A 22,954-nucleotide genomic window follows, 5' to 3' on the forward strand; every position below is an offset into this window, starting at 1 on the left:
TATTATACATATATGATATGACATTGTTAACTTTAATTATACATTACTACACGATTGACATAATAAAAACACTATAAACATGTGACTTATATAAACAAATTTAAATGATTTTAGTGTACTTTCTTCTATAAATTGATACAATATGTGAAACAAATTCATTAACACGATAACAAATAACATAAATTGATCTAACCGTGCCTAAACTGGTTATAGGAGTTGAACTTGTTTAAATACGATTATTTATCGTGTTTAAACGGTTAAACACGAAACACATTTAACCTTAACTCATACCGGCTTAACTCCGTGTCATATCCATGTTGTGTTATCGTATTGCGTCAAATACTTCCGGCCTAATATATGTACATATATATATATACACACACACACGTGTATATGTAATAGTAAGCGAACAGGAGGAAAAGGCGATGACCGGTCAACCTGGGAAGTCAAAGAATCGGACGGTCTATCAGACTGTACTGGGAGCGGCCGACACGTGTACGGCAAACGTTAGATACTCGAGCCGTTTTTTCAGCACCTAACGTTCCGGTTTTGCCCTCACCCCTTGAGCTTATTTGCACTGGGCCCAGGGCGAATGATTCGATTCTCCTTTCCCCCAGTCGAGTTCCCTTCCCTCAGCAGTCACGCGACTCACTTTCACTCTCTGTCCACCTCTCCTCTTTTCCAAGCATTCATTCCTTCACCAACTTTACCATTTCCTCTCTAGCTGAGCACGCGAGAGGCAGAAAAAAATCGGGACCAGGAGAGAACAACTGCAGACGGACCGATAGATAACCATGGAGAGGAAGGTCGTGGTGGTATGCAGTGTGGTGGGATTCTTGGGGCTGTTATCCGCTGCCACAGGTTTCGGTGCAGAAGGAACCAGGATTAAGGTAATTTTTTTAAAAAAAAGGTTTCCCTCTTGCGTAACCTTAGATTTCCTCTCCTCTCCTCTCCTCTTCTCTTCTCTCGGCTTGATTTGTTGTTGGGATATGGTTCCCCTTCTGCTTTTCCCCTGCATCTTTTTTTGTTTTCCCCTTTTCTTTTCCCTTTTGGCTCAACCCATTTGCTGATCGTCTGTTTTTATCTCTTGGTTGGAATAACTAGTCGAATAGCTTGTGACTTTGGGGGTAGGCTGTCTGCTATCTTAGGTTAGGTTGGCAGTAATATAGAAGCTCTTCCGTTTTGCAAAACAGCAGCTTGCCGAGCTTGTGTATTTGACTCATTTTTATTGTGCTTTTTATCATTTTATTATATATATATATATTGTGTAGATACTTGTGCTATCATCCATTTGCTTATTTTATGGCCTTTTCTGTTATTTTCTTTTGATATTTATTTAATGGCCTGAAGCCTTCTAAGTAACTGACAAGAGGATTTGTCCCTCTCTCGTTGCTTTGCTTCCCTGTAAATATAAATATATCAGTGTGAGCCCTTCGGGTTCCATCATGGACTAGCAATACTGATAGGATAGATAGAATTTGCTCATACAGAGGAAGGAGAACGCTGAGAATTTTATTTTCTTTAGTCAATTGTAAATTGAGAATCTTTGATTTAAATCGGTACCAGGGAACACCATCCGTATTGTAAAACAACCTACATAGTCGAATACTGTTCATTTTAGATACCCTTGTTCATTAACCTTCTTCTGGACCAAAATATTGTCTTGGGCGCCAATGTCTGCATTTCATTTTTCGAGGAGACTTTTACTGGTTTTGCACCACTTGTTGATTGCATTTGATTGTTTATTCCCGCTGGGAGATACTTTTTAATTGTCTAGTCATTGTATGCGACATGATGCTGGCAAAATCTGTGTAGGCACCGTAGGATAAAAGAAAATGAAAATTCTACAGGAAGCTAGGCCATTTTAGTGTGCAGCTGTGCTTCTTTTATGGGGTTCCCTTCTGCATTCTATTTGCATTTCGATGGAAGGGATCCTTTTTGCCTATTTTTATTTAATGCAGGACATATATCTCCTTTAGCCTCTAGTTTTTAGTCCTGTTATTCGATGTCAATGTCACAGTAACTGTTTTCTTCTTTATGTGTTTGTGGGTGTTTACTTTTCAAACGAGCAGTAGTAAATTATAACTATATACCCTGCCTATTTTGGGCTTTCAGGGATTGGAATTTTCCTTACTATTCTGTTCTTTCAGGGCTCTGAGGTACAATTCACTACGCCTACGCAGTGTGAATACCCAAGGAGTCCCGCTCTACCTCTTGGTTTAACTGCAGCAGTGGCTCTCATGGTAGCTCAAGTACTTATTAATGTCTCAACTGGATGCATTTGCTGCAGAAGAAACCCGTACCCTTCAAATTCTAATTGGACGCTGGCTTTAGTGTTCTTTGTAGTTTCATGGTAATGCCCCCCTAAAAAATCAGCATTATTTGCTTTCCACTTCAACACCCTTATAAGTCCTTTTGACTTTTCTGAAATATAATGGGACTTGAGGAAAGATTTCAAGGGCAGTTTCTCATGTTCAATGCTTATACATTTATGTAATCGTGTCATTGGATTCTTGCATGCTGGTTCAAATTATTGTTGGACACTGGCTCTGGTTGTAATAGTTTTATGGCAATGTTCTACATAAAATCAGCAAAATTCCTTTCCTCTTCAATACCCTTATTCTCTTGGCTCATCTTGGATTAAAATAGGACTGGAGGAAAAGGTCATTAGCAATTTCTCATGTTCAAAGCTTATTGATTCTAGCATGCCGGTTCAAATTTTTATTGGAGACTGGCTCTGGTCCTCTTCTTAGAATCAGTAATATATCCCTTCACTTCAATGCACTTGTTATTTTGGCTCATCTGAAACTGGAGAAAATGAATTGGTAGCAATTTCTCATATTCAACATTCATTTGTTTGTATATTGTATAGTTGTATTAGTGGTTTTTGGCATGCTGGTCTAGAGGTTATTTTAAGGTGTCGAGGAAAACGTTTGACCTTGCTCTAGTCCTGAAGGAGGTTTCTTTCTTGTTTTCTCAATCATTTTCAGGTTCACATTCATAATAGCGTTTCTACTGTTGCTGACGGGAGCTGCCCTTAATGACCAACACGGGGAAGAGAGCATCTACTTTGGGAACTACTACTGCTATGTCGTGAAACCCGGAGTATTTGCTGGAGGAGCCATCTTGTCTCTGGCTAGCGTATCCTTTGGGATTATGTATTACCTCACCTTAACTAAAGCAAAGACCAGCAGCAATGATCCATGGGTTTCGGGCCAAGGAGGAGGCATAGCTATGGGACAGCCCCAGCTCCCGCCACAGAACACTCAAGATCCAGTGTTTGTGCATGAAGATACATACGTGAGACGGCAGCTAGCCAGATGATGTTAACTTGTTAAGACATTGCATTAGCTTTTTGGTACCACTGATGAACAAGCTCGCGGCATGATGCCGGTAGATAGGTTCTCCTTCTTACTAGGATGTATTGGGGATGATGGACTTCAGTTTTATGCCATTAGAAAATATTTTTTTTTCTCCATCGATGCGAATTACGTGCAAGCTCTGGTTTGTTGTGTTGATGACATTTCATGAAGATTTTATGAGGTGACAATATGAAGCAGTATGTACAATCTTGGGAATTGGCGATGCTCGCTGTTGGTTTCTGAATGCAAAATACCTTTCCATCCCAGAGCTTGATCTATTGATATGGCGAGAGAAATTGCTTTGAGAAAGAAATATGAGCCAAATGATACTGTGCATTTATGGTTGAAGTCAAACAGTAGTTGACCACATTAACCCTACGGGGAGGGGGGGATCTTTTACATGCGTTTCGCCACAATATGCGACTATACATACGTCCACAAGCTAAAAGGAGACGAGTCTTTTTAATAACTGAACAAAAGTCGATTTATACAACATAATCAATATGTGTGTCTCTGTACATTAGCAAAATTCTAACAGAATCTGTGTATTAATTATTTTGCCATCCCTGAGAGAGGTAGGCGAGCTCCGAAAGACAGGACCAAATTAAAAGACTTTCTGAAGATTGTAGATAGCAGATGGAGCTTTGTTGTTGGCTCTTCAAGGACTTTCTTCAGCGGATGCGATTAAGATGAGGAAAAGGTTCCGGGTTAGCTTTCGGAGCGGCTTTAGCGGCTTCAGGAACCCCAAACACATTCCAAAATCTAAGAGTTTCATCTCCTGCTGCTGATGCTACCGTGCAACCATCCGGGCTCTGAAACGGAAAAAAATTAGCGAGTTAGATAGAAACAACGTTTGACTACACATAAATAAAATTATCGAAGGTTTTTCTCTGCCCGATTAGTGTGTTCCTTTCTTTACCTGTGCCATGAAAAGAACTCTAGAGGTATGACCAGTTAGTTCCGCCATCTTCACCATAGACGGGTACTTCCAAAGGGTTAGCTGGTTCTGCGTAAATCCGTGAGAGCTGAGCAGCTCGCGCTCGTTCTTGTTCCACAGCAGGGCACACACTTGAGACCCCGTATCGACCGAGTTCAAGCAAGCCCCAGTGTGTGTATTCCAGAACTTGATGCATCGGTCTCCACCACCTCCGCCGGAGGCCAGCAGGTTCCCCTGGAAAGGGCACCAAGCGAGGGCTTTGACGGCGGCTGTGTGTTCCTCAAGCCTGTGGAGCCATTGGGTAGACGAATTTGAGGAGGACATGGAGCGGTCCCATATGTGGAGGAGGTTATCGTTCCCTCCGCTAGCCAGTTGTTGGCCTGAAGCAGACCATTTAAGCCCGCATACCTCCTGAGTGTGCCCTCTGTAGGTCTCAACAATGGGTGATCTTACCCTCACATCGTTGTTAATAATCCGACCGTCCATTCCTCCGGTGGTCAGTATGTGATTGTTCCATGCCAGTGACCCAACTCGTGATCTGTGGCCTCCTTTCAGAGTTCTCAGCTGCAGCAACACTGATGTCAAGCCGAAAATTTGCTGAGTAAAATGAATTGATTTTATGGAGCTTGAAGAATTCTGCTGATAAAATGTGATCGAGTAAAAACTGACCAGTCTGTTGGCAGTAGAATCCCACAACTGCACTTCAGAATTGTTAAAACCGACAGCAATGTGGCGGCCGTCAGGAGCCCAGCTAACGCTGGTAACAGGGCCAATGTCGTCATCCACAGTGACAAGTTCTGAGGTGGAGCCATTGGAAGCATCCCACAAGTAGACCGTGCTCCCAAGGGCGATGGAGAGCACATTGCTGCTTCCCCAATCCAATAGGTTGAGATAGTAGTCATCCACGAGATCTGGAGCATCCAGTGTCCTCTCCGAAGTCTGTTTTAATTTAATTTGTTACATACAGACAGACAGACACACAGTCGAATTTGTGTCAGCACATAGACGAAGATGGGATTCCTTTCCAAGGGAAAGAAAGAATGAAAGAGAGAGAAACAAAGTGAAGAGAGTGGAGCAGAGCTGCTAATACACAACAACAATATATGGACGCAGTATCGTAATAATAGGAAGGATGAGCCTGAGTTGAATAGCAAAGCACCAGACCGACCTGAGGAATGTGACGGCGGGGTTTGGTGGGCCTAGAGCGCTGAGGGGAAGTGAATTCACGGGGAATCAACTCCACAGGAGCCGGGGGCTTGTTCTTGAACGCGAGAATTCGGGTCCTATTCATGTTCAGGGTCTCGGCTAGTTGCTTCCTGTAAGCCTCTCTTGAAGGGGAGCTCGCTGCAGGGTTCTCCGTCTCCTTGCACCCTTCGGTCAGCATGTAATGCGCGTAATCAAAGTCCATTGCCGATCGATTCGGAATAAATCTGTCCAACTGGAGAGCGAGATCGAGCAACAAATGACAACTTAATTATTAGCAAAATCTTTTTCATGATATATAAAAAAGGAGGAGCATTATTGCAGAACCAAACCCAATCAAATCGATCGAATCGCTTACGTTCTCCCGGGAACTTTTTCTGTGGAGAAACGGATCTTGAAGTGGGGGGCATCGGGAGCGAGGCTTGGTGCTCGATGAAGAATTAACAGATGATGATACTGCATCCATGACAGGAACACCCAAACACGAAAAACAACAAAGAAACGAGCAGAGCAGAAAGAATCTATGCAACGAGAAAGGTATCAACAAGAATAGAATAGAATAGAATCGAATCGAATCGAATGCTGCAAACAAGAATCAGTGAAACCACCAAGAACAACGAAAAACCTGCAGGCTAAAAGGTTAGACTTTTAGGAAGACGAAGCAATATATATACATATAAGAGCGAAAGAGTGCTTTGAAACGTCGTGTCGAGCGGCGCAGAGAGAGAGAGAGAGAGAGATCTTGAACTGGTGGGGTGGGGTGGGTTGGGGTGGGGGTCTCTTCTTTTATATGGTGCCGGGCGAGGTTGACGAATGGGGAAGAAGAGTAAAACGTCTCTGGTTTCCATAGGAAACGTCGCAACCCAACGGCTATAAGAGACGTTGGAATTTGCATTGACGAAGATGCCCTCGTATCTGCCCTTTCTTAATTCTTCGTGGGCTACCCTATTGGCCTTGTCAGGCCCCATTTGAATTGAGAGTTAACTGATTTTAACTTTAATTTTAACTTTAACTCAACATACTACACAATAAAAATACACATTTCTCAATTTAAAAATTTTAACTTTAACTTTAACTCAACACACTACACAACAAAAACACACGTTTCCCAAGTTAAATTTATAATCACATCTCATTTATCATTTTCCACGATCAAAATCAAAATCAAAATCAAAGTAACTTTAACTATGAATCCAAACGGCCCCTCAATTTCCCTGCCCCGGTAAACTTTTGTTCTGTTCTGTACATAAATAAATATAAATACATAGATCATAATACACAGAATATATATATATATATATATACACACACGCAGAGTCCTCTGACTTTGCAATAAATAAATAAATAAATAAGTAAATAGCATGGCATGTATATTAAAAATATCAATATATGTACAGAACATATGAAATGCATGACTACGTATGCAATAATATTTTGTCTCTGATTACTTTTTATTATATATATATATATGATTAATAGAATTTAGGACCTTTTTTGATATATGATTAATATTTTTACTATGATTACTACGTAAGAAGTCTCGGGACTTCGGCTTATTGGGCTATCGGGCGGGCTCGATAAGAGTGGAGGGTAGGGCTGGGCCAAGGTTATAGGTCCAGCAGAGTTATCGGGCAGGTCCGGTCTGGACCGGCAAAGAAAAACAACTCGGGCCGGCCCAATTGTCCGCCCCTGGGGTCGGTCAAGTGGGGTTTAATATCCAGAAACGAAGCTGTCGCTCCAGCGGTGTCTGGTATTGTTACTTCTATTCGAGGACTTGTCACCGAGAATTGGGAGATTCATTTCCTTCGTACTTTATCGTGAGGGGTAATGCATGCGCTGATTGGTTCGCTTGGAATTCGCTCAACCTCTATTGGGATCTTTACATTTTTCATTGTTTGCCAGAGAGCATTCAAAGCCTTCTTCTTGTTGATATGTTGGGGTCCCCATGCCTCATTTTTTGTGTAATTTGATTTTTATCTAGGTTTCAGCCTCCTTTTAAGCCAAAAAAAAAATAGTAGATTTTTTTTTTTATATTTTGTTTTCATTATTTTCTTAAAAATAGAAGAGATTTTTTTTTCAATTACAAAAATAAGAGATATTTTAGTACTTTATGTGTATATATAATAAAAAGTAATTTTAGTAAAAATGTCGGAGGACCGACGGTTGTAAAATGAAAAATTTTTCCCTAAATAATAGTATTCTTAATTAATAGTATAAGATAGGAGAATATATAATAAAAATATATAGCAACACTTACAGTGCAGTGTATATATACATTGCCTATGTGGACCTATTAAACCTTCAAAGGGATCAAACATCTGTATGCGAAAAGTTATTGTCCCGTGAAAGAGTTTGTCATGCTTATGGTGAGCCACCATAAATAATTTCAAGAGCAACTTATGGCATCGGTAGATTGGTCAATAATAATTATAATGGTCATACCAAGTTATTAACTCAACTCAAGATGTGTATCCATTCATCCATGTAATAATGGAAATGGTGCTTCCGGCGAAATCAATCCTCCGAAATCTGAGATGCAGAATTATTATTGCCCATAACGTCGATAATAATTACATCTTATGCCACTGTTTCTATTCGGAGGATGAAATCAGCAGATTTTTGTCGCATGAAATAGCATCTCTCTATAATAATATTGGAGGTCAAGAGCCCACATCTTGGAAGAGCAAAACCCAACACTTTTTTACCAGTGCGTGCGGCATCAATGATTTGAAGGCCTCATGTGGGCCGAAATTGACATTTTGGACTCTGCCCCGGGCCTGATGCATGAAAGGGGCCCAATAATATAAGAGGCTGTCGGCCCATTCATGGCTTTAAGGAAGCTGAATATATATCATTTTTTATTTTATTTTTTTTAAGAGGCAAGAAGAAGGAAACTATTCAAAAAAGTAAGATAACTATTCAAAAAGGAGGAGGACGAGAATTTGAAATGAGGCTCATCCTCCTCCTCTGAGCACAAAAAAAAAAAAAAAAAAAAAAAGAAGAAGAAGAAGAAGAAGAAGGAAATGAGAGGCTCCTCCTCCAACGGTCAAAAATTGGATCTAAAACGATCCTATCTAGGGTTTTATGCCAACGTCTCTCTCTCTCTCTCTCTCCTTCCTCCATTATATATAAATTCTCCTTTCCTCCCCCCATCCCCAAGCCTCCTTTCCCTCTGCTGTCTGCGATCTCATCTCTCTTTTGTACGCAGAAATCAAATCAAAACAGCTTGTTTTGACTGAGACTACTCTCACAGTCTCAGAAGCTCCCTCTCTCTTCTCTGCTCTTCTTCCTTCTTCTCTCTCCATCAGAGATCGATCCTTCACTTCTTCTCCCCGAGCCAATCGAAATGGACTTCCACACCCTGTCAAGGAGGGAACTTCAGGCTCTCTGCAAGAAGAACAAGATCCCCGCCAACATGACTAACCTTGCCATGGCCGATGCTCTCGCTTCCCTTCCTCTTCAGCAGGTTGGTTAATTGAATTTGTTGTCTGTCCCTCCCTCTGCTTCTCATCTCATCTCTTCTCTTTAGATCTACTTCATTCTTCGTTTAATAGTGCCCAAAAAAAGAAAAAAAAATGATGCGTGGAAATGGCACGTTTCTTTGAAGTGGGAAATGAATGTTGGGCGTGAGACAGATTTCTTGATCAGGGGCTCCGCTCCTTCAAGTTGAAGTTGTTGATATCTTCACGATTTCCATGAATATAAACTTTTCATGTGCTCTGATATCCTGCCCGATGCGCGAATTGATTGGCAATGGAAGAAGAAGAAGGATTAATAGAAGAAATTTAGGGCAAGGGTCAATGTGGATTTTGATTGAACCCTGGAGCAGTTTCTTCCTTCCTTATACAGGCAGGGATTTTAGATAGATAGATAGATCATTCCTTCGTTCTTTCCTCGCTCTCATGTATTTTCATTCAATGCTGATTTAAGCTGCAATTTCTATTGAACTAGGTTGAGGGCCTTGAGGACTTCCTTAATCCTCCCGAATCGGGCTCTGAGCAATTCATGGAGAGATACACTTACGGCACCCCCGCCATTGCTCGGACTGCAACCAGGATGTCTACCAGAAGAAAGCCCACCAAAGAACAGCAAGAGCCCGAAAGCTCAGTTCTGTCGACTCGTAGCACCAGAAGGGTGCCTGCTGAAAAGGCTGCCCAGGAGTTTGGAGGCGCCAACCTGCTGGAAACTCCAGCTGCACCAGCAACCTGCAGAAGAAGAGCACAGGCTGCCTCAGCTCGACAGAAGGTAGAGATTGCTGATCAGGAGAGCGAGAAAGACAAGGAGGAAAATGCACCCGAGGATGCATCTATCGAAACCAGGCAGATCATTAAGCCTCCAGTGCAGAAGGTGTACAGCACAAGGAGAGCCGTGAGGCTGCTGGAGAAATCAATAGCTGATCTGACTCTGGCAGACAAGAAGAAAACCATACAGCCTGTTAAAATGGATAAGCTGGACGCGGAGACAGCAGCGGAGGAGGTCACAGAAGATGTTCAGGAGATCAAGGATGCAGGCAGTATGTCTTTTAGGGGTTCTTATTGTTGAATCTTATGAATTATATCGATTGTCTAGTCCTGCTGACTGAAATGAATTAGCTCATTCAAATAATTTTTACTTTTGAGCAATTATCCTGATGTGGTCATCACCGCACTTTGCAGAAGTTCATGCCATGACTGTCTCAGACCATGGCTGGGAGAAAATTGATTCCGACGCTCCCTCAGAGCAGAAGCAAAGTCGTGTGCCAGAAAATGAAACTGAAGTGGAAGATGCAATGGAGGAGAATGCGGGGACTGACAAATTTTCAAAGGTGTCAAATGGAGCTGCACCTGGCCTCTCGGGTTCAGATCCGAAATACGATGATGACCATGAAGCATGTCTGTTGGTCAGCAACAAAAACGAGACTACCGTGGATTTCAAGGATGAATGTGTTGTTGTGGAAGATGGTATGTCTTGTTATGTTATAATTGCCCTAAAATTATCAAACAGTACCACTTGTTAGTTTTTATCCAGTGTTATCACCCATATATTAGAGATTGACATCTCGAGCCCCAGCAGGTGCCAATTCACTGATTGCAGTTCTGGAGGAAAGTGCCCCCGATACACCAGCAGTTGAAGATTCCATGGAGAATAGCCCTTCAGAGGGGCTTGTGGCAGAGGAGAGTGCCCCTGTGGTTGAGAACCAGTTTGGTGTCCCTTCTGATACACAAGCAGTTGAAGATTCTGAGGAGAATAGCCCTTCAGAGGGACTTTTGGCATCCCGTAATGCGGATGAAATCCTTTCTGAATCTCAAGAAGGGGCAGCTGAGGCAATATCCCAGAATGGTTTGGAGGTGCTATCACTTTCTGAAAATCAGATGGAAAGTTCTCAGCAGTCAGAATGTGGAAGTGAATATAATATTTCTGAGCCTCCAATTGTTTCGACTTACAATTTGGACCATCTAGCTCCAAATTGCCATGCTGCCAGCTCAATGGATAATACGGTTTCTGAAGTATCTGCTGCGGGCAAATTGGAAATTCAGGTCAGTCAGTATGCAGAGAAGGAAATTGTTGGGGATGATGTGATGGGTGCCGGTCTTACTGATATCCCAGTAACCATCCAGACAGTGGAATGTGCGTATGAAGCACCAACTAAGGTTTCCTTGACTGTATCAGAGGAAATTGCTGCCGCTGTGCTTGAACCGATCCTGCCCTGGACCACGACGACTCCCAAAAGGATCCTAGTCTATGCTGATTCTGAAGCCTTAGGTGATGTGTTCAATATGCCACAAGTGGAATTTGCAGGGAAAAATGATGGATTGCCTCAATCCTTAAACCCCAAGAGTCCAACTTCTTCAACCAGCAGAATGCATGCATTTTCCCCTCTTATGGCAGGGAAATCATCAAGTAAGAAGCAGCAGTCCACACTGAAATATAAGGTAAGTGTCCTGGATGAGAATAAGGAGAACAAAACAGGCGGCACCACCGTTGTTAGAGCAGAACCAAATGGAGAGAAATCAAAGAAAAGCGACACAAATGTTGATGAAGACAGCATATCAGCGTCATTGAAAGATAAGAGTCTCAGGCAGCTGACAAAGATGTTCAAGGAAAAGATGCAAATTGCAAATAAGAAGAGTGACGACATCTCCAAGGTAAGGTTTGTGTAGTGTAATTACTAATAACTCTTAATTCTACTATACAAGAAGAAGCAAATGAAAACAATTCAATTGACCTTTTTTCTTTTTCTTCCTTGTTAATGTGATCAGCAGTTGGAAAAGGTGAGGCAAGCTTTGCAGGCACTCCCGGGGAACCGTATGGCAGTGGGGAAGACAGAAGAGAATTGAACGAGGGTGAAGATGGCTCTATGTTTTGTTTAGTTTTGTCGGGAGTAAATTTACATTGGGGAACCGTATGGCAGTGGGGAAGACAGAAGAGAATTGAACGAGGGTGAAGATGGCTCTATGTTTTGTTTAGTTTTGTCGGGAGTAAATTTACATTGGCTTGGAAAGGGTGCAAACCTTGGTTTGCCTCATTCCTTTTTCTTTTTTGGGTTACTCTTTCCCTAGATAAAGAAGTGAGTAACATTGAAAGGACGATACCGAATCAGATAATTGCTACATGTCTCAGACATTGCCTACTGAAATATGTAAGTTGTTGCGGATGATAGGTATTGAATTTTGCAGATCGTGTCTACTTATATGGAGAAACTCATACCCCATCAGTCGGCTCCTAGAGGAATTTCTGCATTTCTCTTTGGTATGTTTGGGGCCTCGCTGATCTCTCAAAGTCTTCCCCCACCCCCAAATTGATTGGAAAATTGACCAGAATGGTAAAAATGAAAAGGTATAAGTTCCAGCTCAAATAGAGGCTTTAGTTCAGCCAAAAAAATAAAAGCTCAAATAAAAGCTTAGAACGAAAAATAGACTAGATTCAAAATATTGCGAACTAAAACATGACTTTTCCCCCCATATAAGATGCATTATTATGGGAATAGCAGGGAAAATTATTTGAGTGATACAAAATTTTTTAAGTTGTAACACGGACGATATATAATCTTTTTTTTGTAACAATTTTGTACAAAATGTATAAAATTGTTTCAATCAAGTCTAATCCGTCAATTTTGGCCGACACCGTGAAGACTTTTTGACGTGGTACATGACATGGCAAGTCGTATCCATGTAAGCACAAATCTTTTAGCATGATGTAACAAATGGATACAAAACTTTATTAAGATATAATAAATTGGTACAAAACTTTATTAAGATGTAACAAATTGATACAAAACTTTATTAAGATGTAACGAAATTATACAAATAGCGGAACAAAGGAGACAATGTTAAACCAAGTTAACCAAAGCAGAACAAATGTTTTTCCCATAAATATCGAGAGCAAAACCTTTTCTTTACAAGAGAAAACATTTCATCAAGGATTGAACTAACCCCTTGATAACATAACATTTTCTATAGATGTCGAGCGTAGAACCTCTTCTCTGCAAGATGAAACAATTCATCAAAAGATTGAACTAACCCCTTAATAATAGAACACAAGAAAGGAAAAGCAATATATATTGTGCTACTGAAGTTGCTTTAAAGTAAGTTAACTTGCTTTAACATTGTTTATTTTGTTCCGCTATTTGTACCATTTCGTTACATATTAATAAAAATTTTATACCCATTTATTACATTTCAATAAAGTTTTGTATACATTTACTACATTTTAATAATGTTTTGCATCTATTTGCCACACCATGCTAAAAGATTTGAGCTTACGTGGATATGACTTGCCACATCACATACCATGTCAAAAAATCTTCATAGCATTGACGGAAATTGACGAATTGAACTTGATTGAAACAATTTGATACGTTTTGTACCAAATTGTTATAAAAAAAATTTGTACCATTCACGGTACAACATAAAAAGTTTTGTACCACCCAAGTAATTTTCCCAGAAATAGCACGAGGAAGAGGGAAGTACCAATTGTAAGCTCCAGCAATAGTTTGAAGAGAGTGCATATACAAACACAGATGTATCAGCGAAACAAATTTACAATATAAGGCTTGGGTTCACAAGGTCTTTATCCACTCATGTATATACACATGTGCAAATGCATGCATAAATTGGTTGCGATTTGGTAACATTTCAAAAAGAGAAGCATGTGTGGGAGACTTCGAAACAAAGGCCATACACATGAAGAAAGTCAGCATCACGGCATCAGATTACATCTGAAAAATGATCCCGTAGCCAGTGGCCATCGCACACTCTCCCATGACCAAAAGCAAATGAGATGGATGAAACCAAACAAGACCTACTGGAAAACAGCAAATGCTCATTTTCTATTCATTATGAGCTGATCATGCAGTAGCAGAGAGTTCACAGGATGATATTGCAGCTCCTTCAAGCTTCACGCATCAGAAACTTTTCTCACAATGATAGAGGCATAATTGGCAATTGTCGGTTCTTGTGATTGATGCAGCCTTCCAATTACAGAGAAAAGCTCTGACGAACGGAGAAACTGCAAGCATGGAAGGTGCGAACACATCTTTCCCAACGAGAAGAGAGCTATCTTGAGAGGGGACTCGTTAATAGCTTCTTTCCTGCTCGGATCAAGGGCTAGAACCGAGCAATCAGCTACCAACTTCAGCAAAGCCTATGACATAAAATAATGAAATTCCTGTGAGAGGTGGCTATGTGAACAAGGGACCAAAAAAATGCTATAGTAGTGAAATAAAATTTGTTTATACCTGCATAGCTCCTTCAGATACGATGTCTTCGCTGAGCTTGTTAGAGTTACGGACGAGATTGCTCAGTGCACCAGCAGCATTTGCCTTGGTCTTGTCTTCATCTGTTGAAACCAAAAGTGCTGCCAGTGGAGGTATAGCTCTTCGCAACTCTTCATACAACAAGTCATTGTGGTAGGCAGCATTCCCAATCTACAGAGAGAGGGGGAGAGGGAAATAGTTTTTATGTACCCTAATTTCACCAAGGTGGTCTTTTTCTTAGCAGGACATATACAAAGAAACGTAAGCGTAATAATTCTATGAGTGCAACAGTTCTTACAGCAAAGCAAGCGAACTTCCGTGTGCGTCTGTCTGGGTCGGTGCAGCGATCAATTAGAGGGTCAATTATATGGCACCTTGCCTAGAGATGAATGAGATCACAAACCACCGGTCTTTACTCAGTCACAAGAATATTGGGTTAGCTGAGTAAAGTAACTTTCTTGTGTGAGCATGTTTCAGATTTTCTCAAAGTTGTTCACTTTTCAGTACTTACCAGTGAATTGTAGAAATAAGGACTGTGCCGACACATGTTCCCCAGAGCACTGCAAGCCTTCGCACGAATATTGGAATCCTCATTCGTCAGGAAATCCTTCAATGTGTCCAATATTCTTGCCCCGTTGATGTATTCATAGAAAGCCTGCATGCAGTCTCGCAGTTACAACGAGATTCATATTAAGGACTCATTACTTCACGAAAGAAGATAGGGAGCTCTATAATGAAAAAATTTGAGCTTATATTTGCACGGTTGAAGTAACTGCAGCATGAAATCAGAACCTGACCTTGTCCATACGAGCTAGATCAGAGATTATATTCAGAACATCTAATATGACCTCTTTCGGGCTCGAGCAATTAAGCAATCTCCTCATCCTGTTTGGGTCCAGCAAGCCCTTGCCCACAAATTGGACTGCAAGTGGTCGATGGCCTTGATTCACCATTTTAGCTATAAATGCGACCAGTTTTCCACAATCTCTTAGCTCTATATGCTCCAAGCATCGTAACAGAACTCCTGGCAGTCCCACCTGCATGCACATTCAGGCTCAACATAATGAAAAAGTACTCCAATGTACAATTGATGTATGATAAGCCATTGGCGTGTACCTACACAAGCAAATATGAGTGCTCAATAAATTTCATTTTTCCTACTCTTACCAATATTTCATTAGAAAGGTCAATGCAAGGAACCTACAACTTATTCAGCAAAAAGTGTAACCTACGAGTTCTTTCATCCTTTTGCTTGCTTTCAGAGTGCTTAAAATTGTATCATACTTGAAAGGTACATTCAAGTGTCCTATGGTAGGCTTTCTACATGTAGAAAACATCTTTTCTGAAGGCCAATATCGCAGTGGGAAAGACTGGAGAAAATGCAGAAATGTAGTTCCTCTACTCCCACAGCAAAAAGTGAACAGGAGAAATCACATATCCAGAGGCATAACACTGGGGGGAAAGGGCTAGAAAACTAACCTCCAAGAGAACTTTAATATATTTTCCCATATCGTCTTCAATTGCTTTGAGAGTGCCTCTGTCTTCGATGCATATTCTGCCACCAGAGATGCCCAAGTTGAGGAGGAACCCACTGCTTACAGAAGCAGTAGCAGATGGCATCCCAGGAGCATTCTGAAGAGCAACAAAGGGAAAAGCTAAGAGATCAATCACAAGATTGATTAAATCCCTCACTCCATCCTTTCCTCCCCCAGGTCCATTCCAGCTCTTCAGAAGCTTTAGATGCACATCGCAAATTAATTCAATGATGAGCTTGATGTGCTCAGTGCTAACCAGAATCTGACGAAATGTTAAAGATCCACCTGAAAGACAGTAATAAATTGCAGATACCATCCACAAAACTCCAACAGGTGATAAGCCGACTCCATCTTTTGCGCCATCAATTTTGTTGGAAGAAGCATTCAAGCTGTTCTCTGATAACAAATTGATAAAGACAAAATGAATGCCGCTTGCACATAACTGTTGAACAGATGACCGGCCTCCCCACTTCAGTGTTGATTCTAGCAGACCTACACATCCATCTTTCAAGCCATGCCAGTACGAGTGTAGACTGCTTGCAGTATCCCTTCCATTCTTATTGGCTAAAGAAATCTTGAGGGACTCACTGAGTATAGAGCTGTGGGGAATTAGAGGTGCAGCGATTTCAGAGACAGGAGACTCAACAGAGCTTCCACTTTCAAGAAACAGGATTGATGCAAATGCCACCATGGCTGATGCGGAACATGTAGATGAAGCTCCTGTCTTGTTGTCTGAAGAAAAATAGTGTGCAAGGAGGGAAAGTCGTGATAGTTGCTTCTTTGAAGAGGTTGTAAGCATAAACAGTGCAGAGTTTCTTCCAGTAAACTTCAAACATTGTGCTACAGTAGCAAGGAGAAGGCATGAATGCTGAACCAAGACAGAGGAATTGGTCGAGTTGCAGTTCCCATTCATTTCTTCTGAATGCGGATCCAACAACGAAAATATAGCTGAGATTATAGTACCATCTCCACCACCACTGACTACAGTTGTGACCGGTAAGGAGCTTGGCAGGCCGCAGAGAAGACTAGGAACAATTTTATTGTGCAGGCAACACCTTGTCAAAAGCTGATGCATGTTGAGTTAGTTTCCTTTAACAGAACAAATTAGATTTACCATGATGAACCAAATTATAGCAAACATATATATCTTCTGGCAGGTCACTGCGTCATAAATCTCATTTAGAAGGGCAAGGATATAGAACAGGCTGAAACATAATTTTAAATGAAAATGAAGTTGCCCAGAGAAGTTGAACTAGATAAGCACCTGAATACTAGCAGAAGCTGCAGGTTCAAGGCGGTGACAAATGCAATGATCTATAGAGACCTGTATAGGTTTGGATTTGAGAATAGCACCAGTTACTGCATTGACAATTTCTGTTGACTCCTTCCCGGGAAGCATACCTTGTTCGTTTTCCTTGATATCAAGTCGAAGCAAAGAATTGTTCCGCATAGCATATAAAGGAAATTGATAAGCATGGTCCTTTAAGGAAAGGATTTCCAGCAGATAAATCAAGGACCAGAGAGCTGTACATCCTTCACCAGCGGCACGGGAAAAGCTCGAAGAACCTTTCTGGAGACTTGAACCAGCAGTTGCTAAGCAAAGACACAAATGATCCACCAAACCAGAAGTCCTGGCGTGATGCATCATAGATTTCACAGTTTCACGTGCCATAACTGGTGTTCCAGTTGCCTCAGTATTGCTATTAGATGATGCTTTAAGGGTATTAGCTACCTTAGACAAGAACACTGTAATGCAAGCACTGGACTCAGATAGGGTTCGCCCTGATGCAAATCCATTGCAACTAACAACCTGTTTGTGCAACAAAATAAGAGAGGTAGAAGCACAGCAGAGACTGGTTATAACATATGAGCCAACTGATACAAAAATTACCTTTGAGAAAATCTCTAGTATAGTGACCCAGTGATGGGCATATGAACTTGTAGTGTCATCTCCAAGATTACCGACTAGCATTCTCACAATCATCAAACCCTGCCATTTTGAGTTACGAATTGCATTAGCCACAATAGATTTTTTTTTTTTTGTTGGGTAGTGTTGGGTACATACACACACACATAAATCTGTCACTGCCATCCCTGTACTTTAAAATTGCAAACCAAACAAAGTATTTTAAATCCTCTCCTCCCTTTCTCTCCATTTCCTTCAGTCCAAACAAAGTGTGAAGGTTACAACATGAAGAAGGAAAAATTCATGTTACATAGGCCAAGGCAGTCTTTATAAAGTTCTAGGACTAATTTACCTTCACTACCAAGTCATTAAGGTCAAACGCTTTCAACCCAATTAGATTCCCTAAAAATCCAAGAACTTCATTGAGTACTTCAACAACTAAACCATTAGCATTGTTTGCTCCAGCAGCAATAAGGTTAGAAAGAATTTTCAAGGACTGGTTGGCCGAGCTTAGGATGTTTTGATCCCTGCGCAATTGCAAAGAGTATTTAAATACAGCAAATAAGATAAAAGAAGCATACGGCACCTATATGGAAGACAAAGGATGATGCAAAAAGGTACCTTTGGGAGTCTTTAGACCATTTCTTCAAAGGATGCAACACAATTGTCATTGCTTCATTGTCTTGAATGATTAGTTTTGCCCCTTTGACAGTGCAAGAATTATTTTCCAGTTTGTCCAGTTGTGGGCAACCTGAATAGAAACACTGGTTCAGACCAAAGCCACAGAAGATGGAAAACACTTCCAAGCATCACTAACACTTCCAGTCTTTCTTTATAAGCCAAAAGAGTCTGATTAAGAGGGAAAACATGAAAGTATGAAGTAACAAAGATGGTGAAAACTCGAAATAGTGAGAGAAAGTTGCAAGACAAATGCCATAATTAATCTATAAAATGCCTATAGTTCATTAAGCAGCACGCATCACTTTCAAGTAGAAATATAAAAATATTATTAAAGAAAACCATACATTTGAAATTTTAGCAAAGTCAAAAAAGAAACCATTTACCTCACAATTTACAATATTTGGTAGAATAAGCAAAAATGGTTTGCTGGGGGAGAAAATTGTATTGAAGGTCGCAAATTAATGTGAGTGTCCCCTCAACAGTTGAAGCAAAAGATCTACATAAAGAACTTTGGGCATACTTAACTCTTTACATTAACCTGTTGCTATAACCAAAAGAAAGATGGTAGAATTTTCTTTTTAGAACCAAGTTGCTTTTGTTCTCTTTTAGACATTAAAGAAAAGCTTTGATTCATGAAGGCAATAAGAGGGCACAACTTTAGACATACCACCAATTTGTTCTCTGTTTTCAAGTGGTTTATCTTTTAAGATTTGGAAACCCACACATTTGTAAACTAAGACTATGGCATGTAAGATAAATATATATATATATATATATATTTTTGGGAAATCTGATCATGCTTCCACCAAAGAGTAGCTGACGTATGAAGAATGGAAATTATAAAACTGAAACAAATGAAACAAGTACTGAAATACATGTACCTGACTGTTCCAAATTGTTGGGACAGGCAAATCCTGGGAACTCCTCACATTTTGGTAAGTTTCCAGCAGTCGAATTAGGACCTTTGGATGATGGATCATTTTGAAGACATGAGTCAGCACGGAAGCTACTTTTACCTTTAGGAGGAAAATTGATCATTAATAAAATGCTAAGGTCTAATGGAACACAGATAAAAACTTACGCTTACCCTTGGGACTTGAAACAGTAGACACCTGGCTTTTGTCCACCCTCTGTGCTGCATCATATCCCTCCGATATCATAGTCCGATATTGCATTTCCTAAAAATTTTTCCACATGACTAATAGCTTGTTAGCGGCATTCAAAAGACTACTAATAGAAAAATGTGCGCGGTGGATTCTATGAAGAAATGGGCTAATAGGCTTCTTCATAAAACATGAAATGTAAACTTTGGTAGAAGGTGATCATGGAAACTTCTAGATGAAAAGTTCAACCGAAGGAAAATCATGAATAGCCTTCTTCATAAAACTTATTAGATACCACATATGGTCAATATCTTGAGTCAGAAAGGCTATTTGGTGAATAGCATTCTTGACTCAAAAGTATATTTTCAATAGGACCATACACCCATTCTCTTAAATATAAGGGAAGAATATAATACCTCGGCATCTAGGTCATCTGAAATTTCTCTTACAAATGGGTGTTCAAGAAGAGCAGGCCAACTTAGACGATTCTGGGGTGCCTATGAATCCAAAAACCAAACTTCAGGTCAGAATGAGCAAATACACCGAATATTAAGACAAAATACCAAGCTGGAGCCAGAAAGTATATAACCTTATTCAGCAATCCTTTGAGAAAACTTTTGAAATTTGGGCTCATGTTATCGGGATATTCGACTGGATCCTGGAGCAAAACAGAACCTATTGTATTACATGTTTGTGAGGTGCAATTGGAGATGACAGGATAAAACAAAGGAAAATAGTACCTTGATAATGTGTCTAATGAGAGCATATACTGAATTTGTGTAAAATGGGGGCTGACCAACAAATAATTCATACCTGTTGCACAGCAATTCTGTGAGTAAAATGAGCAAGGACTAGAGAAAAGGCAGCAGAAAGATCACATGGCGACATCTGATACTAGGAATGTTATATAGAGTTATCATTTTTTATTCTTGTTTATTATGATATCAATAGCTCTTGAGATCAATCTAGATGCTGTATGTAATAGGATTCTGATTCTTTGTTTTTCTCAATTACATTGGTACATAGGTTAAATAGAAGAAACTCTAACTCTCTCTCAATTCCAGAAATACGTGGAGATGCAACATACAGTATGACTCCAAGTGACCACAAATCAGCAGTGTGATTGTACGGCTGTTCCCGAACCAGTTCTGGGGCCATGTACAGCGGAGTACCTGAAACAGATATAACAATGCAAAGTGTTATATGAAGCTCTCTCCTGGATCTGATCTTGTCTCTAATAGATAGATCTCTACATAAAGTAAGCCCAACCTTTTATTGATTTGAGAAAGACTGTATTTGTTGACATTGCTCGTGCAAAACCAAAATCACAAAGCTGCATCAACAATAAAAGGACAAGCAAGTTAAGTGCAATAGCAAACAGAGGGTCCCAGAAACAGGGGAAGGGGGGGAGGGGGGGCGCTAGAGGGGGATGGAATTTTGAACTCTTTGTTTTATTTACTTTAAATGAATGAGAAAGAATATGGGTTGTTAGAGTAATAGGAAAGCTTCATTAGAAAAAGTCATATATAAGTTTGAAGTGCTAGAAACAACAAAGATTGGAAGGAAGAAGCTTTAACAAAGAGCCACAGATTATCAGAGCTCTCAACCTTAACAACAGCACCAGCGCCGATGAGAATATTCTGTGGCTTCATATCACGATGAATGATGCGATTCGAGTGCAAGTAGTGCAATGCTCTCACCTGAAGATTACAGGCAGCAGACTTCTATTACAACATAACAAAATCAGCAACGAAAAAGCAGTTCTTAGCAGATAAAATCCATTTATTGGGATTGCAAGTTGGAAAAGTACCAACTGTTTTGCAATTGCTTGTACTTGATCTTCAGGTAGGCATTTATCATCCTCAAGTATCTCAAAGAGTTCACCCTGTACATAAGAAATTCTAACAGATCAAGCCTCTGAAAATGGTGCTACTATGGTTGCCTGCACTAGCAGCTGAGATAAATAAGTAGGAGAAAAATAGTGGTCCTATGGGAGGAAGGAGATGCCTACTTGTGCAAATTCTGTAACGACACAGAACTCTTGTGGACTTTCAAAAGCGTCGAGCATTTCAATGATATTTTCATGCTTCAGCTTACGTAAAATCTGCAAGACCAACAAAGGAAGGCACCTACATAAGAGGCTAAGCAACAAACAAAGTGATCATATCATCAAATATTTTCAACGATCAAAGATATTGGACTTCATTTGCCAAAACTGACTAGGCTGATTGGTAATAGTGCAAAATTAAACTGAACATCTCTAGGGAATGCAGGTTACACAGATATTGAAGTCATAACTTAATTCAACCACTTCTGATTTCTTATTATTACTGGAAAAAAGTGGTAACCTAGTTGGATGGACACTGATTACACTTATTTTCGGAAATGGATGAATATACATACATCAGGCTTTGGTTTGCCCCATCCGAAGAAAACTCACAGAAATTTTGGCCAAAAAAAAAATTAATAAGGAAAAGGAGAAGAAAATGGCTGAATTTACATTTACCTCGATCTCTTGCCTTAAATTGAGGATATCCTTTTCACTTTTCCCGTGCTTCATGATGAACTTCATGGCAACAGTCTGAGACCACCATCATATCAACAGGGTGAGGAGACGGGAAGAATTATTATTAGAAGAAGTTAAAACTTGCATGGAGTTGGGAAAGCGAAGTATATTGGAATTTTGTGAACTAGTGGGTACCTGGCTCGTGTACTTCCTCCTTCCCTTATATACCTTTCCAAAGGAACCTTCCCCAACAAGCTCGATTACATGGTAATCTTCAATCCCCATAGGTGGCTGAATGGCAAACTCAGCAAAGCCTTACCTATTTATCAACAAGAAAGAAAGAGAAGTTATGGATGGGAGCTGAGTCGCTTTTGAGCCGAAAGCTAACCATCAGGTGGACAAGTGTGCAAAGAAAAGAAAAGACAAGACTTTCGAGCATCAAAATGAATAGTCTAGTTAGTTTTGAGACTAAAGAATAAGATGAGAGGAGCCAAGAAGAGAAGAGCAGTTCGATGGATATGAAGCCACATCTTCACCCTGCACTATGTAGAGTAAGGTAATGCCATGACACTGACAGCCAGACAGAGAGCAGAGCAGAGCAGAGCAGCGAAGAAGGGATTCTAGCCTAACAGTCCAGTTCGCAGTCGTCCGAATCAGAATTAGAAGCTGCCGGAAAAAGTACGTAGTACGTACCTCAGTCAGCACAGAATGGCAATGGAGGAAAACCGACTGTTCGGAGCTGCAAATTTGGAAGGGAGGAGGGGGAAAGAGCAACTGGAAGTGGGAAATGGAGCTTATCGGAAAGAGATGGGATTGATTGCAAAGGATCGGATCGGATCGCCGGCTGGAAAGGAAATGGGAAATTGAAATTGATGAACTGAATTGAAATTTCTTGCTATTATTTTATTTCCCGCCCGCCCCTCTGGTTTAGATTTTGAATTGATTTTCAAGGCTCAACCTCAAGCTCGACCGACGCGGACGTGACGG

At 40.5% G+C, this 22,954-nt stretch overlaps 4 protein-coding genes across 13 annotated transcripts; 2 read left to right on the top strand and 2 right to left on the bottom strand.

The window, feature by feature from the left end:
* Positions 1–623: 623 nt before the first annotated feature.
* LOC116204973 lies at positions 624–3,562 on the top strand. Its single transcript, XM_031537373.1, has 3 exons — positions 624–890; positions 2,151–2,353; positions 2,991–3,562. Exons 1-3 carry the CDS (start codon positions 795–797, stop codon positions 3,322–3,324), a joined length of 633 nt encoding a protein of 210 aa, XP_031393233.1. The 5' UTR covers positions 624–794; the 3' UTR covers positions 3,325–3,562.
* Positions 3,563–3,802: 240 nt separating this feature from the next.
* On the bottom strand, positions 3,803–6,259 carry LOC116204972 (cell division cycle 20.2, cofactor of APC complex-like). The gene is made up of 5 exons (XM_031537372.1): positions 5,861–6,259; positions 5,468–5,737; positions 4,969–5,238; positions 4,282–4,863; positions 3,803–4,174 (listed from the first exon to the last, which is right to left on the bottom strand). The coding sequence occupies exons 1-5, from the start codon at positions 5,966–5,968 to the stop codon at positions 4,034–4,036; spliced, it is 1,371 nt and encodes a 456-aa protein (XP_031393232.1). The 5' UTR covers positions 5,969–6,259; the 3' UTR covers positions 3,803–4,033.
* Positions 6,260–8,495: 2,236 nt separating this feature from the next.
* LOC116205300 lies at positions 8,496–12,172 on the top strand. 8 transcript variants are annotated; one of them, XR_004156494.1, is made up of 6 exons: positions 8,496–8,968; positions 9,454–10,015; positions 10,158–10,442; positions 10,552–11,632; positions 11,742–11,831; positions 11,929–12,172. XR_004156494.1 is itself a non-coding variant. In XM_031537858.1 (6 exons), the coding sequence occupies exons 1-5, from the start codon at positions 8,849–8,851 to the stop codon at positions 11,817–11,819; spliced, it is 2,121 nt and encodes a 706-aa protein (XP_031393718.1). In that variant the 5' UTR covers positions 8,496–8,848; the 3' UTR covers positions 11,820–11,831; positions 11,929–12,172. The 8 variants fall into 8 exon arrangements, 6 of the variants coding, with proteins under 6 accessions (XP_031393718.1, XP_031393722.1, XP_031393723.1 ...); XM_031537858.1 differs by having other exon boundaries at positions 10,552–11,627; XR_004156493.1 differs by having other exon boundaries at positions 8,497–8,968; positions 10,552–11,627; positions 11,742–11,873; positions 11,971–12,172.
* A 1,290-nt stretch (positions 12,173–13,462) lies between these two features.
* Positions 13,463–22,904, bottom strand: LOC116204458 (serine/threonine-protein kinase TIO). Of its 3 annotated transcripts, none has more exons than XM_031536548.1 (23): positions 22,661–22,901; positions 22,163–22,286; positions 21,968–22,042; positions 21,473–21,565; positions 21,272–21,346; positions 21,069–21,161; positions 20,731–20,794; positions 20,549–20,633; positions 20,202–20,274; positions 20,051–20,119; positions 19,878–19,958; positions 19,446–19,536; positions 19,240–19,374; positions 18,299–18,428; positions 18,030–18,204; positions 17,663–17,761; positions 17,036–17,581; positions 15,716–16,837; positions 15,034–15,273; positions 14,748–14,891; positions 14,535–14,615; positions 14,219–14,407; positions 13,463–14,124 (listed from the first exon to the last, which is right to left on the bottom strand). In XM_031536548.1, the coding sequence occupies exons 2-23, from the start codon at positions 22,250–22,252 to the stop codon at positions 13,879–13,881; spliced, it is 3,996 nt and encodes a 1,331-aa protein (XP_031392408.1). In that variant the 5' UTR covers positions 22,253–22,286; positions 22,661–22,901; the 3' UTR covers positions 13,463–13,878. The 3 variants fall into 3 exon arrangements, with proteins under 3 accessions (XP_031392408.1, XP_031392409.1, XP_031392410.1); XM_031536549.1 differs by having other exon boundaries at positions 13,879–14,124; positions 19,240–19,320; XM_031536550.1 differs by lacking the exons at positions 13,463–14,124; positions 14,219–14,407 and having other exon boundaries at positions 14,535–14,646; positions 22,661–22,904.
* Positions 22,905–22,954: the final 50 nt, after the last annotated feature.

The sequence above is a fragment of the Punica granatum genome, chromosome 4, assembly GCF_007655135.1.
Source record: "Punica granatum isolate Tunisia-2019 chromosome 4, ASM765513v2, whole genome shotgun sequence".
Taxonomy (NCBI): Eukaryota; Viridiplantae; Streptophyta; class Magnoliopsida; order Myrtales; family Lythraceae; genus Punica; species Punica granatum.